Source organism: Saccharomyces paradoxus, chromosome VII (assembly GCF_002079055.1).
Source record: "Saccharomyces paradoxus chromosome VII, complete sequence".
NCBI lineage: Eukaryota > Fungi > Ascomycota > Saccharomycetes > Saccharomycetales > Saccharomycetaceae > Saccharomyces > Saccharomyces paradoxus.
The window spans coordinates 147,861-164,537 of NC_047493.1; the positions used below are offsets into that span (position 1 = coordinate 147,861).

General features: G+C 39.0%; 8 protein-coding genes across 8 annotated transcripts; 2 read left to right on the plus strand and 6 right to left on the minus strand.

Moving 5' to 3' along the window:
- Positions 1–1,009: 1,009 nt before the first annotated feature.
- Positions 1,010–1,528, minus strand: COX4 (cytochrome c oxidase subunit IV; the record flags this gene model as incomplete). The annotated part of the gene is made up of 1 exon (XM_033910299.1): positions 1,010–1,528. One exon carries the CDS (start codon positions 1,526–1,528, stop codon positions 1,010–1,012), a length of 519 nt encoding a protein of 172 aa, XP_033766190.1.
- Positions 1,529–2,331: 803 nt separating this feature from the next.
- On the minus strand, positions 2,332–4,056 carry TPN1 (Tpn1p; the record flags this gene model as incomplete). The annotated part of the gene is made up of 1 exon (XM_033910300.1): positions 2,332–4,056. The coding sequence occupies one exon, from the start codon at positions 4,054–4,056 to the stop codon at positions 2,332–2,334; it is 1,725 nt and encodes a 574-aa protein (XP_033766191.1).
- A 417-nt stretch (positions 4,057–4,473) lies between these two features.
- SPAR_G00700 (putative hydroxyacid dehydrogenase) lies at positions 4,474–5,613 on the minus strand (the record flags this gene model as incomplete). Its single annotated transcript, XM_033910301.1, has 1 exon — positions 4,474–5,613. One exon carries the CDS (start codon positions 5,611–5,613, stop codon positions 4,474–4,476), a length of 1,140 nt encoding a protein of 379 aa, XP_033766192.1.
- Positions 5,614–5,917: 304 nt separating this feature from the next.
- On the minus strand, positions 5,918–7,315 carry STR3 (cystathionine beta-lyase STR3; the record flags this gene model as incomplete). Its single annotated transcript, XM_033910302.1, has 1 exon — positions 5,918–7,315. One exon carries the CDS (start codon positions 7,313–7,315, stop codon positions 5,918–5,920), a length of 1,398 nt encoding a protein of 465 aa, XP_033766193.1.
- A 501-nt stretch (positions 7,316–7,816) lies between these two features.
- On the minus strand, positions 7,817–8,341 carry MND1 (Mnd1p; the record flags this gene model as incomplete). The annotated part of the gene is made up of 1 exon (XM_033910303.1): positions 7,817–8,341. One exon carries the CDS (start codon positions 8,339–8,341, stop codon positions 7,817–7,819), a length of 525 nt encoding a protein of 174 aa, XP_033766194.1.
- An 841-nt stretch (positions 8,342–9,182) lies between these two features.
- GTS1 (Gts1p) lies at positions 9,183–10,388 on the plus strand (the record flags this gene model as incomplete). The annotated part of the gene is made up of 1 exon (XM_033910304.1): positions 9,183–10,388. The coding sequence occupies one exon, from the start codon at positions 9,183–9,185 to the stop codon at positions 10,386–10,388; it is 1,206 nt and encodes a 401-aa protein (XP_033766195.1).
- Positions 10,389–11,340: 952 nt separating this feature from the next.
- On the plus strand, positions 11,341–14,034 carry ATG1 (serine/threonine protein kinase ATG1; the record flags this gene model as incomplete). Its single annotated transcript, XM_033910305.1, has 1 exon — positions 11,341–14,034. The coding sequence occupies one exon, from the start codon at positions 11,341–11,343 to the stop codon at positions 14,032–14,034; it is 2,694 nt and encodes an 897-aa protein (XP_033766196.1).
- A 644-nt stretch (positions 14,035–14,678) lies between these two features.
- On the minus strand, positions 14,679–16,361 carry TOS3 (serine/threonine protein kinase TOS3; the record flags this gene model as incomplete). Its single annotated transcript, XM_033910306.1, has 1 exon — positions 14,679–16,361. One exon carries the CDS (start codon positions 16,359–16,361, stop codon positions 14,679–14,681), a length of 1,683 nt encoding a protein of 560 aa, XP_033766197.1.
- Between the last annotated feature and the right edge of the window lie 316 nt (positions 16,362–16,677).

Here is a 16,677-nt window from a genome sequence, read left to right on the forward strand (position 1 = left end):
TCATAGTAAAAAAGGAAACGCGACATCTGTGTGATATTTAAATTTGGTACGCTATTTTTCTTAATAGGCTCATTTCATGTTGTTGGAAGAATTCTTCTTTCTGCCTAGTTAGCCAAAACTCATGATGGGCACATGTTTAATTATTAGATGGTCTCGTTTAAGAAAAGGAGTTATATTAGCTATAATTCAATAATATCTTTTCATTATTTTTTTTTCCCTCCATTCAAAATTCCCATCTTTCTTTCCTTTCCCACTTTCACACCTTTGTGTCATTAACATACTACTTAAGACTATGGTTTTTTTTATCTCTAATGGCAAGCAAATGAAAACGTTAATTATAGCGAACATTTAATCTACTAGGTATTTCAAATACCAAGTAATCTCTCAATACTCAGCGAAAACAACGCTGTGTAGGCTGGCACATGGGGTTCTGCCTAGGCTGCGGGATATGAGCCCGTCACGAAAGCCTTCTTTCCTTCCAGAGTCGAGAACGTCTCCCGAGGGGAATGGCAGAGTGCCGGTAAACTGCTCTACCATCCGGACTACGATTTTCCCTAAATTTCCCTCCGTCAAGAATATTGGTTTTTTCGAGATTTTTGGACCGATTGAGAAAAAAATGTATGGGTTGGGTGTGTGGATGCTAAAAGGACAGTTTGGCACCTATTGGCGCTAATCTCGTAATGAACTTCCCTCGATGCTATCCTCACAGAGATGGAAACAATAATCAAAGACATGAATAGTACTAATATTAATAAGAATTTTTAAATAAAAATATATCTCGATCTTTCTCGATCTTTTTGGTTATGTATTTTTTGGCTCTTTATTATAGATAGAGCAAAGCGTTCGCTTTAACCTTCCTGCAAAGAACTTTCTTGTGGAACTTTGTAAACATGATGTGTATAAAAGCTCAAACCTGGTAAGAATATTCGCTAGGTTTCCAAAAAAAAATATAAATAAAGAATAGGGTAGAAAAGAAAAAGAAAACAGAAGGGCAACTTTAATGAAAAGATTAGTGATGGTGGTCATCACTTGGAACACCAACAGGGTTTAGTTTGTAAACAGAACCACATTCCCAGCATCTGGCGACTTCGTTAACAGTAGGTTTTAACCACATAATAGTATGTGAACCAGCGGGAGAACCCGTACAACCGACATAACGATAATCATCATAAGACTCAATGATGATCGGATCTTTCATGGTACCCTTTCTGGACGAATCTAATGGTTTGGTGTCAAAAACATCGATACCTTCTAGTTTACCCAATAGTTCCAATCTCGCTAAACCAGTTTCTTGGTCTAGGTCTGTTGGAACGGTACCCTCTTTGGCACCAGGACCAATCAAAGTTTCTGGACCATTGACTTCTGCCAAGTTTTGGGCAATTTTCACTACAGGTTTTTGCTGAAGCAGAAATCTGGAGCTACACAAAGTTCTTGCGGCTGGTTTAAATAATCTTATAGATTGACGTAGTGACAGCATTGTGCTTGTTATCTGTTTGTATAGTAACATCAAAGGACGGGGTGGGTGCATGGATATTGTTAGTATATTGCTTCTTCATCAAGAAGGATACTTTGACTCAAGGAGAATGATGGGGAATGTTCGCATCGACATGTACATCGTATAAGGGATATCTGGGAAAGCCATACATTTTTTTTCATTTCAAGCCAAATAGGAAAGCAGGAAATTAGTTAAACTTTTTGATAGGTTTCTTTCCAAGATTAAACCCATATTTTGATTCTCTTAGCTCTCTTCTGTCCTGTTCGATCTGTAGATTATCTTCTTTCATGTATTTCTTTCCCCGGCATCTCATGAATTTTTCAATAATTGGCTTCTAACATACATTTCAAAATATTCTTATTTCCTGTCTGTGCTAATTTTAACGCAATTAGCGTGCTTAAATACAAAAAATGGTTTTGTAAAAAGGATGAAATAACTTCAAATCTTCGTATATCTTTCCTTCCTGTGTTTATATTTGGGAAAAGCGAAGTATTTTGTCCTTGAGTATGTTTTATTTTCTCTTCCCTTTATTTGCTACTATCCAAGATGGGAGATATCGCTTTTTCGAAGGACGCCTTTGGAATCCGCTAATCTTATTGGTGGGCAGTCAGCTGACAGCAAACTTAGATTGTGACAGCAAATAGAGGGATTTGAGCTATTACTCAAAGTGTCAGTATATTTACTGGATAGTTTTTATTGTTTATCAGAATTAGGTGTTACGTAAAAGGGTTACAGCACACGATGAATAAATTTTACAGAATCTACCTACTAAGATTACCTAAACAAACGCTTGCCGTCATGCTGTATTTTCTTTATATAAAATTTTGGGATTGTAATTAACGGCCAAATTTACGTAGTTCTAAATATCTACAAGGTGGATATACGAGGCCTGAAAATGCCATACTTAACCACATGGCAACATCACCACCATATTCACCGAATTTGGCAGCAATTGGACCAATCCAGTAGGCTTGTGCCATACCAACTACCACACCAGCAACTCCTACAACAAATGCGAATGTTGCTGCGTAACCGTGTGTTAAAACCTCATAATCTTCCCATTTGTCCCAATTGTAACGATGTTTGGTCACCTTATGTTTCCTTTTTAACAAATGAATATTTGTTACTGTATTCTTCTCGATTTCTTTCGAAGATCCGATGGGTTCTGGTCCCTTTATTTCGTCTGTAGCTGTAGGAAACTCTTTAGTGTAAAGATGTAAGAAAAACTTTCTGAATATCAAGTTTTCTTCGAATAATAAAATAAAGTACATGCTAATCCAGTAACCTATCATCGGTAGGAAATTTCCCAAAATTGTACTAAAATGATTACGACCTATTAATGCGCATACCAAACAAATGATGGTACAAACGATAGACCAGAACCAACGAGGTATTTTCGCACAGAAGACACTAGAAAGTTGAATGGAAAATGCTGCGGAATATGTATTGATGATGTTGTTGGACACCAAACTGAATACTAGTACCACCACGCAGAATTTTCCGAAGCCGTTCCAACGCTTAAAACCTGCCCAAAGTAGACCACCCATGCCATGGGTATCGTATTCAACTGCCCAAGGCTTGTATGACATGGAAACGGAAGCTAATAAAAGACCAAGGATTCCGACGAAGCAAGTAGGCAGAAATGTCCCGAAAAACGTTAGGCAAAAAATTTGAATATAAGGTGTATCTTCCGGAAATAGTATATAATAGTCTGCAGTAATAGACCCCCAAGTAGCCGTAATACTATAGCATAATGAGAAAAAACTCATCCAGTTGCCCTTTCGAGTGGAAGAGTCCAAATTTCCCTTTGAAACATATGTATTGACGAAGCTATATTTATCACTGGATGAAATGTACAGTAATAAAAATGCTGTCAAGACGGGGACGGACAAGTAAGTTTCCACTTTAATGACTTGTTTAATGCCGAAAATGGCGACCAAGAAAGAGCATACGGTCACTATAACGATTCCTACCCATAGGGGTACCTTATCGTCAGAAATAGCAGCTAGCATTTCACCTCCAACCACGGAATTGACCACAGACCAACCCATGACACCAATAATGGACGCTAATGCAACCAATTTAACAAACCACCATCCAAATAGGTACCTAGCTGTTACCATCTGTCTGCAACCGGACTGTGGTCCCATGATCGAGCAATAGGCAGCAATCAAACAACCAATTGTCACTGATATCAAACTGGAGGCTAATGATTCTCTAAAGCTTAAACCGAAAAGCAAAGGGCCCAACAAAAACGATGACATGGAAGATAAACCACCTGTGGCACTCAACCATAGCCCCGCAACATGCAAAAACTGCTTTTTTGATGTTCCTCTCTCATAGGGAGATATCCTTTGAATACCTGTAGATTCCACTCCCATTGCATCCACTTTCTTAGAAAGCCACGTTGCCCTGTTAATAAATCTTTTCAAAATCGACGGGCTTGGGTTGGCTTTCTCTGTGGGAATGTTCAAAGAAGAAGCCGGGGATCCTTCGTCGTAAAATTCTATAACATCAGTGTTGTGCTTTGTGGGATCTTCTTTGCGCTTTACTGTGTCCATGTTATCTATCTATGACCGAAATTTTCAGGTATTGTTGTTGAATAAGTACCCTACAAAGCTATCACTATTGAACAGCAATATTCCTATATTAATATCTTAATATTTGTTTTCTTTTTAAATAGCCTTTCTCTTGAACACCACCACATCAGTCAGACGCAGAAAATTTCAGGTGAGATAAGATACGGCGAACAAATCCGAAATTTACTTACACGCAAGTAGGAGTCATACATCTACGGGGCACTGTATTACAATTCACTATTGAAATAGGAAGCAGTTGCAATATTGACTTCTTTTGGAAGTCAGATGCATAGGGAAGGCCGGGCTGCTAACTTTTTTCTTTAGTGCATTGATATGTATATATATATATATATATATATATCCATATATGTGAACACAGAGTTCTTGCGTCTCCTACTGTCAAACTATACGGGAGAAACGCTCGTCGCTTGCGGCTTCCCCAGACACTACTCGTAGGATTCTCGTCAATGCCAATTCACAACTTTGTTCAAAGACATCCTTTGTCGCACTACCCAAATGTGGAGTAATGGAAGTGAGGCTGTCAGAAGATATGATTTTTTCGTCTATTTGAGGTTCATTATAAAAGACGTCCACTCCGAGATGTTTGATTTGCCCTTCCACTAAGGCGTCGGAAACAGCTTGCAAGTCCAAAATTGCACCTCTTCCCAAGTTAACTAAAATTAAGTCTGGGCTGCAGTGTTTCAAAAACTTCTCGTTGATTAAATGTTCTGTTTGAGGAGTTCCCGGTAGTGTGATCACGATTGCATCAAACTGGTATAGTTTGGCATATATTGTTTCATCTAGGATATGGAATTTCCAGTTTTCGTTTTGACTCGCTGTGCAATCTTCGCTTCTCTTGCAATAGTGTATTTCCATTCCTAACCCGTATCGCAACTTGTAAGCTACTTGTTTTCCAATACTTCCTAAACCAAGAATTAAACATTTTTTTCCTCTTGGCGATTCAGCAAACATGTTTCCCAGTTCATGGCCAAAAGCAAATCCGTTCTTTTCAGCAGCTTTTGCCCTTGCAATTAACGTGTTCCCAGCGTCTCTACTAAGCTTTTGGTAATAGGAGAATTTCCTAAAACCTTCTAAAATGTGCCACAAAGCACAATCTGCCACATCATTACCGACTTGATGAAGTTTCAAATTTTCTATCAAATTTTCATTTTTATCGTCTTGATAGTTATATAATCGAATGTTGTGTTCGCGTAATGCATCCAGATCCCACCCATCGAAGCCTCTTGAGCAAAGCACGATACATTTTAAAGTGTTCCTTGGGAATGACTTGTGTTCGATGATACTTCGGGTCATACCGCCGATTCTTTTGAATGCCGGAAACCCAGCATAAATGGCACATATTTTGTCTTGTTCGTGCCTTTCTAAAAAGTCAAGAAACGTTTCTTTGGTGTCCAGCTGGTAGCGTAAGATACTGAACTCCTCTTTGAATTCCTTGGAATTTAGTGTGGCTGATGTTTCACATGGATCTGCGATGAAGAGAATGGCAAGCTTTCCGGTCGCTGCAGAAGGATCGCACATTCTTTTATATTTATTTCCTTCGAATCTATTGTTAACCTGTTGTTCAGGGATGCTATGAAAAGTACAGCGATTTGAATATTCCTCCTACGATCGCCCCTATACACGTTCATTTGGGCAAACTTTCTTCTTTCGCGCGTGCGTTCCTAAAGGTAGTAGGAGTTACGGAACAGACTGGATGCTGTGAAAATTTTATATACTTACTGTTCTTCAAATTCCGGCTATATAAATACATACTCGAGTGCTTTAAGTTATTAATTTAGGCTCCAAAATTAATGGGAAAAAAGGGATATATGCACACTTGTCCTTATAGTTTGGAACTCTTGATGTTCAGTTCTGAATCCTTTCTAATTAGATCTTGATTGTAAAATTCTTCGTAAATACTTAAAGGTTTATGCAGGTCATCGATGGTAGTGTTCACAGCTAAGTTTTTATTCAATTTGTTGAAAAGGTATTTACCATTTTCTCTTAATTCTATAATATCAGCGTCAACCATTGCCGCTAATAAATCTTTTTTTAAATCCACTATATTTTCGATACCGCAGCAAAGACGAACCAAATCTTCGGGGAAATCTCTCTCTTTCCTTAGTTCAGGATCGATGGAAGCATGAGACATCTTGCAAGGCATGGATAGAAGCGAATTTACACATCCAAAAGACACTGTCACAGCCCATATACTCAGTTTTTTGGAACTGACCAGTCTCTTTGAATGTTCGAATGACCCTGTTTCGAAGGATAATACGGCACCTGGGCCATTGTTGAACGATTGGTGCAGTTTAAAATCTGGGTTGGAGCGTAATCCCACGAATCTAGTTTTTGTAACTTTGTTGGTTCTGGTAGGTTTGAATCCACATGAATCTTCCAGCCAATGGGCCAATATCATAGCATTTCTCTGTTGTTGATATAATCTAACTCCTAGAGTTTTTAGGCCCCTCACAAGCAGCCAAGAATCCATTGGAGATAATCCGGCCCCTATAGAATTAATGACGAAGTAAAGTTTAGAGGCAATTTCTGGCGTATTGCTGATAATAACACCACCCATCAAGTCGTGATGGCCATTCAAGTACTTGGTGGCAGATTCATATACGACGTCGCAGCCTGGATTCAGTTGTAAAGGATTACAATTGAGTCCACTCATCATAGTATTATCAACGACGACTATGGTGTCAGGAGATATGCATTTCACAAAACGCAATATTCTGGGGATATCTACGACCTTGCAAAGCGGATTTGTTGGAGACTCTAGAAGAACACAATCAACTTTGTCTAAAGACTGGAAGACGGTTTTGAAGTTTTCAAAATTGGAAGTGTCCACGTGAACAGAGACTGCGTGACTCTGCTGCTTGAAAAAATTCAGTAGCCTTTGGGTACCTCCATAAAGATCATCGCCAGCTATTATTGTTGGAGTGTGGTTGTTGGTACCGTTGAGTAAGACTAGTCCACGCAGGATGACATCCAGCGCGGTCATACCGCTGCTTACAGCCAAAACGTTCTCCTGTGGGACACGATAAAGCTTACCAATCTGGTGTTGAAGGACACTTCTGGTCGGGTTGCCCGACCTGGAATAATCGTAATTCTGTGCAGCTTCATTATTCAAGTCCACTTTGAAAGTGGTCGACAAGTATACCGGTGGCACGGAAGCGGAGTGTTGGTCGTTCTGAGAGCCTGTATTTACCACGACTGTATCTAATCTTTTGATCGGCATTTTTTTGCTTGTTTTGGCTTTTTGTTTGCTTAATTTTTTACTCTTAATGAACTGTAAGTACAGAGTCTGTAAAATGTATAGCTATGGCTATATATATGTATATATATATTATATAAAGCTACAAGTGTTGCCTTTTACTTTTGTTAACACTGCTTCTGGCCACATTTCAGTCAGGTCCTGGAGGATAGATGGACAGAAGGCCCCTTTCCACACTTTTGCGATGCGATGAGTCTTCCAAGGTAGGAGCATATGCCTCCAATAGATTCTCGGCCCGAAGCGGAAAGCATGCTGTGCTCACAGAAATCGTATTGTGTGGAACACATGCCACAGTTCCAGGAAAGAGTCAGAATGAGTCAGCCGGATGGACCGCTCGCGGACTGTGGCGCCAAATCGAAAAACAGTGGTGAATTTATGGGCGGCTAATCTGGAGTGTATATGTTTGCAAGTGTATATGCGATAATTAGGTTAGTTTTGTTCCTATGTGTGTATTGTGAATCAGAGTTAAACCTCTGTAAACTCTTTGAACTCTTCTGGAATTCCAAATTCTTTTTTGATCTGTTCTGGCTTCAAAAAGAATTTCTTGTATAGATAATCAACCAGAATCTCAATGTTGTCAGTAGTTTTTTCCAGCTGCACTTTCTTTAGGCGAATATTTTGTTTGTTCTCTTGAATTTTTGCTGTGGTCCACCTGATACTTTCTATTTTTTGTAGGCTAATGCTCTTTTTCTTTATTTCTTCCTGAATTTTTTTTCTCTTTTCCAGTAGAGTCTCCCTATTGTATGACTTTTGACCTATAGAAAATTTTTTGCGCCTCCCCGTTGCCAGCGTTTTATCTAGCTCTCGTTTATAAATGGTAATATCACACTCTGCTTCATGTATCTTCTTTTTCAGCATCTCACTTGAGTCATACAATTTTTGTAGTGTTTGGTTCTTGAAGCACCAGTAGATGTTAATGTTACCACATTTTTCCACCGAAATGACGCCGTCTTCATCAATCATTTGTTGTACTAAATCTTTGACGATCATAGGTGAGATCCCGCATTTTTTAGGTATGCTTTTCTCTAGTTCCTTGATGTTATAAAATGTGTACGTCTCTTGGAAAAAGTTCAGAATCCGGTTTTTTTTCTCTTGGAGTGATACTGTTTGCCTCTTTGGTCCCTAATAGTACGAACGGGATGGCAAAATACACGCCTATAAGTTAGTAATCAGTCCTGAATACCCATGTAGCTGAATGAGACATACCATTGTTGAGTGTTTTTGATACTACAAATAAAGTTCCTGCTTTTCAATCTACAACGCAAAGAATAATGGCGGCGCGGACAATCACCTTTTTATATACGGTTTCGCAATCTGGGCGGTTATTTTAGCTTCTTTTTGGCGCATAAAGTGCATGAAAGATAGCAAATCTTCTTCGATGTTCAAGATTTTCAATATCAGGAAGATTTTTTAGCCAGCCTTCATGGGAATAGACCTACATTGAAAAGATAATGTTTAAGTAACGCCTAACCACAGAGCCCCTTTCAAGTTTTCTCTTCTACTAAAAGGGAAGAAAATTGCTCCTTTGGTATCGGCCGCACAATTAAGAAGGTTGAATAGAGCACTTCTAATGCTCCTCGTACTTTGTGGGTCGTTGACCAAATAGTACGACGCTTTTGTTTTGACGGCGACACACTATAATGCATGGCGCCTCCGGGTTATCCATAGATAGGGGCACCCGGAAATAATTCTAAGTAGAAGAAAGTTGATGTTGATCATTATATGCTTCACAAAAGGGTTGTGAAAGATCTCGCCGTTTTAGTCGACCGTCAGCATAAGTAAAGGCCACATTTTGAGTTAAAAGATTTCGTTTTCTTTATACTGAGTCAAAATGAGGTTTAGGAGTTCTTCCCATAGCTTGAAAAATGTTGACAGAGAGTTAAAGGACTTGATTAATTCTTCCGAAAATGCCAACAAATGTGGTGAATGTGGTAATTTCTACCCAACTTGGTGCTCAGTCAATTTAGGAGTTTTCCTTTGTGGTAGGTGTGCTTCTGTTCACAGAAAGGTTTTCGGTAGCAGGGACGATGATGCCTTTTCTAACGTGAAATCATTATCGATGGATAGATGGACAAGAGAGGATGTTGACGAATTAGTGAGTCTTGGAGGCAACAAGGGAAATGCTCGGTTTTGGAACCCCAAGAATGTTCCTTTTCCTTTTGACGGGGATGATGACAAAGCTATCGTGGAGCATTATATTAGAGACAAATATATTTTGGGCAAGTTCAGGTATGATGAAATAAAGCCTGAAGACTTTGGGTCTAAAATGGATGATTCTGACAGGGAATCTGATAGGTTTGCTGAAAGACATAGAAGTGGGAGCAGGAGCAGATCTCATTCTTTCTATAAAGGGGGCCATAATAGGTCTGACTATGGCGATTCGAGAGATTCCTTCCAAAGCAGCGGAAGCAGATATTCTAGGCAGCTGGCAGAACTCAGAGACATGGGTTTTGATGATACAAACAAAAATTTAGATGCATTATCGTCCGCTCACGGCAACATCAATAGAGCAATCGACTATCTAGAAAAAAGTTCAAGTTCAAGAAATAGTGTATCAGCAGCAGCGGTAACATCAACTCCACCCTTGCCCAGGAGACGTGCAACAACAGGTGGTCCACAGCCAGCTATCTTTGATGGTACAAACGTAATCACACCGGATTTCACTTCAAATTCAGCATCTTTCGTACAAGCAAAACCAGCCGTTTTCGATGGTACCCTCCAACAGTACTATGATCCCGCTACCGGAATGATTTACGTAGATCAGCAGCAATACGCCATGGCTATGCAGCAGCAACAGCAGCAGCTTGCTCAGGCTCAGGCTCAGGCTCAGGCTCAGGCTCAGGCTCAGGCTCAGGCCCAGGCTCAGGCTCAGGCTCAGGCTCAGGCTCAGGCTCAAGCTCAGGCTCAAGCTCAGCAGATCCAGATGCAACAGCTTCGGATGCAACAACAGCAACAGCAACAGCAACAGCCGCAACTGACATACCAGCAAATGCAGCAGGGAGGAAACCTGCCACAAGGCTATTTCTACACACAATAAGACAAGACTCATGATGCTGCTCCGCATTACATACGATATAGAATGACACTAAGTAATCGAAGACATCTACAAATAACGATTATATATCATAATTAGTCATCTCCTCTATTGTTTTCACCCTACACAGCCCCATTACACGCCTGCTCCAGACGTTTCACGTTGACTTTAATGACTAATACCACTGGATTTGATCCACACTTTGCGTAAAAGTCACCTGGGTGGCGTTTTCCGCTCGCGCTCCGCCGGTGAGAGCGAGAAAAAAAAAGGGATTCGGCGGTAATGTAAGGGAAAACCCACTAGTTAAAATCAATGAGATAAGGAACTCTCTTTTTTTCCCGTTACTCATCTTTTGTTTGTTTGTTTCGTGTACCTGTAATGAATCTTATCGGAGTAACTATTACTGAAAAGCCATACCGTTAAAGAAGCAAGCATATCATTCGTATTCAAGCAGCTGCTTTTTCTTTTTAACTGCTCGGCTCTGATTCCTTACACTTTTTCCCTCACCTACATCAGTTTGTGATTTGTAACTTATCGATCGTGGAATCGATGGAATTCTGAAAGTCATTTGGTTGGCAACAAAGGAATCAAGCATATCAAAAAAACAGCTTATACTATTAATATCTTCCCGATAGTACTATTTTTTTTAGCTTTTTATTTTTTAGGCCGAGGTTAATTCTAGAACGCCACATTTCATTACCTTTAAATTAAAGTACTGAGGCCATCTTTTACCCTTTTTTAGTTTCTGGGGAAACAACGAGCAGTACTATAGAAGATAAAAAAGATATAGTGCAATCGTAGTAATAGAACCCATAGTAGAATAACACATAATATAATAAAAATAACAGGGAAAGGAGATAGGATAACAATATCATTGGAATCTCCACAAAACAAATTCGAAGCTACCCCATATTTTTAAGTCTGTTTTATAATATCAGATAAGAAAGAAAGAAAAATGGTAGACATCAAAAATAAAGACCACACAACCTCTGTGAACCGTAATCTAATGGCAAGTGCAGGAAATTATACCGCTGAGAAAGAAATCGGGAAGGGCTCGTTTGCCACTGTATATAGAGGGCATCTGACATCCGACAAATCTCAGCATGTAGCCATCAAAGAAGTATCACGGGCGAAATTGAAAAATAAGAAATTATTGGAGAACTTGGAGATAGAAATCGCTATTTTAAAAAAAATCAAGCATCCTCATATTGTCGGACTTATTGACTGTGAGCGAACATCAACAGATTTCTATTTGATCATGGAGTATTGCGCTCTTGGAGATCTAACATTTCTATTGAAAAGGCGTAAAGAATTGATGGAGAATCATCCTCTACTAAGAACGGTATTTGAAAAATACCCCCCACCCAGTGAGAGCCATAACGGCTTACATAGAGCGTTTGTCTTGAGTTATTTACAGCAATTAGCGTCCGCTTTGAAGTTTTTAAGGTCTAAAAATTTGGTTCACAGGGATATCAAACCTCAAAATTTACTGTTGTCTACACCATTAATCGGTTACCATGATTCAAAAAGTTTTCATGAGCTTGGATTTGTCGGTATTTACAACTTGCCCATTTTGAAGATTGCAGATTTCGGATTTGCAAGATTTCTACCAAACACGTCATTAGCAGAAACTCTTTGTGGCTCGCCATTGTATATGGCGCCTGAAATTTTGAATTATCAAAAATATAATGCTAAAGCGGACTTGTGGTCTGTTGGCACAGTGGTATTCGAGATGTGTTGCGGTACTCCGCCATTTAGAGCCTCTAATCATCTCGAATTATTCAAGAAAATCAAAAGAGCAAATGATGTCATAACGTTTCCTTCATACTGCAATATTGAACCAGAGTTGAAAGAGTTGATTTGTAGTTTATTAACATTTGATCCAGCCAAGAGAATAGGATTTGAGGAGTTTTTCGCCAATAAGGTAGTCAATGAAGACTTGTCGCCTTATGAATTGGAAGATGATTTACCTGACTTAGAATCCAAATCCAAAGGGATTGTTGAAAGTAATATGTTTGTATCTGAGTATTTGTCTAAACAGCCAAAGATTCCGAATAGTAATAATGCAGATCGTCAATCAACAACAGGTAATCCGGAAGAACTCAACGACGCTCTCAAGAATAGCGATATATTAACCACCCCGGCTGTCAAAACAGATCGTACGCAAGCCATAGATAAAAAGGGTTCGAGTAATAAATATCATAATAACCTAGTTTCAGATAGAAGCTTTGAGAGAGAATATGTGGTAGTAGAGAAGAAATCAGTTGAAGTTAATTCATTGGCAGACGAAGTCGCTCAGGCAGGATTCACTCCAAATCCTATAAAGCACCCAACTCCGACTCAAAATCAGAACATTTTATTGAATGAACAATTTTCTCCAAGTAACCAACAGTACTTTCAAAATCAAGGGGAAAATCCGAGATTTCTGAGAGCCGCATCATCTTCTAGTGGGGGGAGTGATGGGTCTAGACGACCATCTTTGGTAGATAGACGCTTATCTATATCCTCGCTGAATCCATCTAATGCATTGTCAAGAGCCCTCGGTATTGCGTCAACGAGATTGTTTGGTGGTACAAATCAACAACAGCAACAGCAACAAACCACATCTTCCCCACCATATAATCAAACTTTATTGAATTCCCAACTCTTCCATGAACTTACCGAAAATATAATATTAAGGATAGATCATCTACAACACCCGGAGATGCTGAAATTAGATAATACTAACATTGTTAATATTTTGGAATCTCTGGCTGCAAAGGCGTTTGTTGTTTACTCTTATGCAGAAGTAAAATTTTCTCAAATTGTTCCATTATCGACAACATTGAAAGGCATAGCCAACTTTGAGAACAGACGCAGTATGGATAGCAATGCTATCGCAGAAGAACAAGACTCGGACGATGCAGAAGAAGAGGATGAAACATTGAAAAAGTACAAGGAAGATTGTTTATCCACGAAAACTTTTGGGAAAGGTAGAACTTTATCTGCCACATCTCAGTTGAGTGCAACTTTCAATAAACTACCACATTCGGAAATGATCCTGTTATGCAGTGAGGCCATTGTTTTATATATGAAGGCTTTATCCATTTTATCAAAGTCTATGCAGGTAACGTCTAATTGGTGGTATGAATCTCAAGAAAAATCATGTTCTTTAAGAGTTAACGTATTGGTACAGTGGCTAAGGGAGAAATTCAATGAATGTTTAGAGAAAGCCGATTTTTTGAGGTTAAAAATTAACGACTTGAGATTTAAGCATGCCTCTGAAGTTGGTGAAAACCAAGCTTTGGAAGAGAAAGGTAGCACAGAAGAGCCAGTATATTTAGAGAAGCTATTATACGATCGTGCTTTAGAAATTTCTAAGATGGCCGCACATATGGAATTAAAAGGAGAAAATTTATATAACTGTGAATTAGCTTATGCAACTTCACTTTGGATGTTAGAGACTTCCTTGGACGATGATGATTTTACCAATGCCTATGGTGACTACCCTTTCAAAACTAATATCCGCCCAAAAAGTAACGATGGTGAAGATAAAGAGAAATATCACAGCGTACTGGATGAAAATGACAAAATGATCATAAGAAAGTATATTGATAGTATTGCTAATAGGCTAAAAATATTGAGGCAAAAGATGAACCATCAAAACTAAGTAATGCATATCATGGTTTTCTTGTTAACTATATATGATCTGCTGTATCCATGGGTATTTTCATGATCATGTTGCGCTACTCTCAAAATGCTTTACTAGTTTGTCATTAAAGTATTAAAGTTTTATTTTTGTTTTCGGTTTTGTTTTGTTTTTATTTCTACCTGATTTTTTTGGAATCCGGTTCTTTTCTACCTCGGATGGGTTTTACTTTGATGTTTAAATGTTAATTAAGGAATATTGAATTCCTTCGGTTTCGGTGAGTGTTTTTCTTTTAAAGTTTTTTTTTGTTGCGTTTTTAGTATCTGCCTTTGGCTATATATATCCATTTAATCTAATTTCTATTCCTTCAAAATTTCGTTCTTCGAGCCTTTTGTTCTTTTATACATATATATATATATATAATGTATTCGAGAAAGCTTGAACTAACAATTAACGTCTTGAATATTTGTGTTGTGTGCCATTGTTGTTTATTTAATGTTTTGTTGTTTGTTTTTATTTTCAGCTGTCTCCGATAATTTTTGAAAACGAAATGATACCAAAATATTTGGTATTATAATCCAATTCTGTGTCGTATCTACATCTTTCTATCGAGTATTTCTAGTCATATATTACATTTATTAAAATATACTTTTACACATATTATGCTAAAGCTTATAAAGCGACATTCGCCTTCTCGTACGCTGGGCGTCGCTAGCCTCAAATACAAGTGATGCATCTGCCTCTATTTTAAGGTCATCCTTACTATTAGATTTCCCTTCCACCAGGTGTGCTTTCATTCGTTGAGGCAAATTACCGATAGGGGTCAGAGCAGGGCTCAAATCTGCTCTGGTGCCTTCGAAGGAATATTCTCCAAGAGGGGACATAGTTGTATGTTGCGGGAGCCCGCAAAAATTGACCCTTAATGAACTTCCGTTCTCATCTGTCAAGCATTGCTGATCACTAATGGACGGGGCATCCTGAATACTGACCTGAGATGCGAAGGGTGTGGATGATGTGAAAGAGGAAAAGGACGAATAGGATGACTCCCTAGAACCAACGCTGTGATACGCTGAGGGTGATAAGGTATTTGCGTCGTATGCTGGTGGAAAATATGTTGAATTTCTGTCAACACTATTCCTAAGGTTGTTGTAATCAAAATTTTCCATATAAACGCTATCTAAAGAGGCAAAAGACGAATTTACTGGTAGGCTGAGCAATTCTACCCTTTTGCATGAAGAGGGTGGTGAAACTTTGAACTCACGGAACGTCTCCAAATTGGTCAATAGGGATGTCGCAACATTTTGACCATAATGGCATATAAATGGATGTGCCTTGATTTCTGCTAATTTTATCCGCTTATCAGGATCTTTCTGCAATAGCTCGTTCAGTAAATCTTTAGCATCACTGTACTCTTCGACTGTGATGTCTGAGGTGCCACGGTTTAACATTTCGTCATAAGACGGGAATTCTAAAGGCTTATTGATAATGTTGTCGAATAGTTCCAATCCAGAATTGGCATTAAAGGGTAATCTTCCAAACAACAAACAGTACAGAGTAACCCCCAATGACCAGATGTCAATGGCGAATGGGCAGAAACATGCCCTTTCAGCGGAACAAAGCTCAGGCGCAAGAAAAGCAGGAGTTCCTAATGCCTTATATTGTAAAAGTTGTTCATGCGATGATTGAATATTAGTACTTCCGGCGGCAGTTGAAGTGGCAACGCCAAAATCAGATATTTTCACTGTTCCATTTGATGAAATTAACAGGTTCGATGGCTTGATATCTCGATGCGTTACTCCCCGGAAATGTAGATACTCCAGACCCGATATCACATCTAAAACTATCTTCCTCGACTGTTGAAAAGTGAGTATTGAAGGCCCCACCGCTTTTATCTCCATTTTGTTTTCTGGACACCATTTAACGGGCCCCCTTGAGCAATATTCCAATACAAGATAAACTTTTGAGCTCTCGGGATCATTCAAAATTTCGTATAATTCCACAACGTTTTCGTGATGACATCTTTTCATTACCTCGATCTCTTGATTAACCCTTGGACTTTCTACTTTTAATTGAAGAGAATAGCCGCTTCTTTTTTCGAATTTATTAAGAATTTTTATCGCAACCAACCCACCTGTGTCGAGGTCCCTTGCTAATTTCACTTTGCCATACCGTCCATTACCCAAAGTGGCTAAAATTTCAAAGTTGTTAAGGATTTGTCTCTTTGTTAAGGGATTATAAGATAATTTGACTTTTTTTGTCTCTTTTATACGACTACTACTATTGCTCGCATTATTATATAACAGAGATGATTGAGGCAGCGGCTGAACAGGTTCTTTAAGTAGTACCATATTCTTCAAAGCTTCCTTTTTTATATGCGGAGTATGTGTGCAGCAATTTCAAGGCGTAGGGCTCGAATCGCCAGAGGCTCGAGCATTATATACTAGCGATTAGTAGTCTCTCCCTCTGGCTGACACCTGTCCTAACTATGTATGACGTTATATACCGCGCGGATAAGTAAGGTACACCCGCTCTTCGTATAATACCCGCACAAAAGATTCAGGGACCGGGTATGCTCAACGAAAAAATAGCCAAGGAGGAGCGTGGCCAAGGTTGTTGGAAGTCTTTCTCGGCGGGAACATACAGAGAAATAAAAACTGCCTTGTT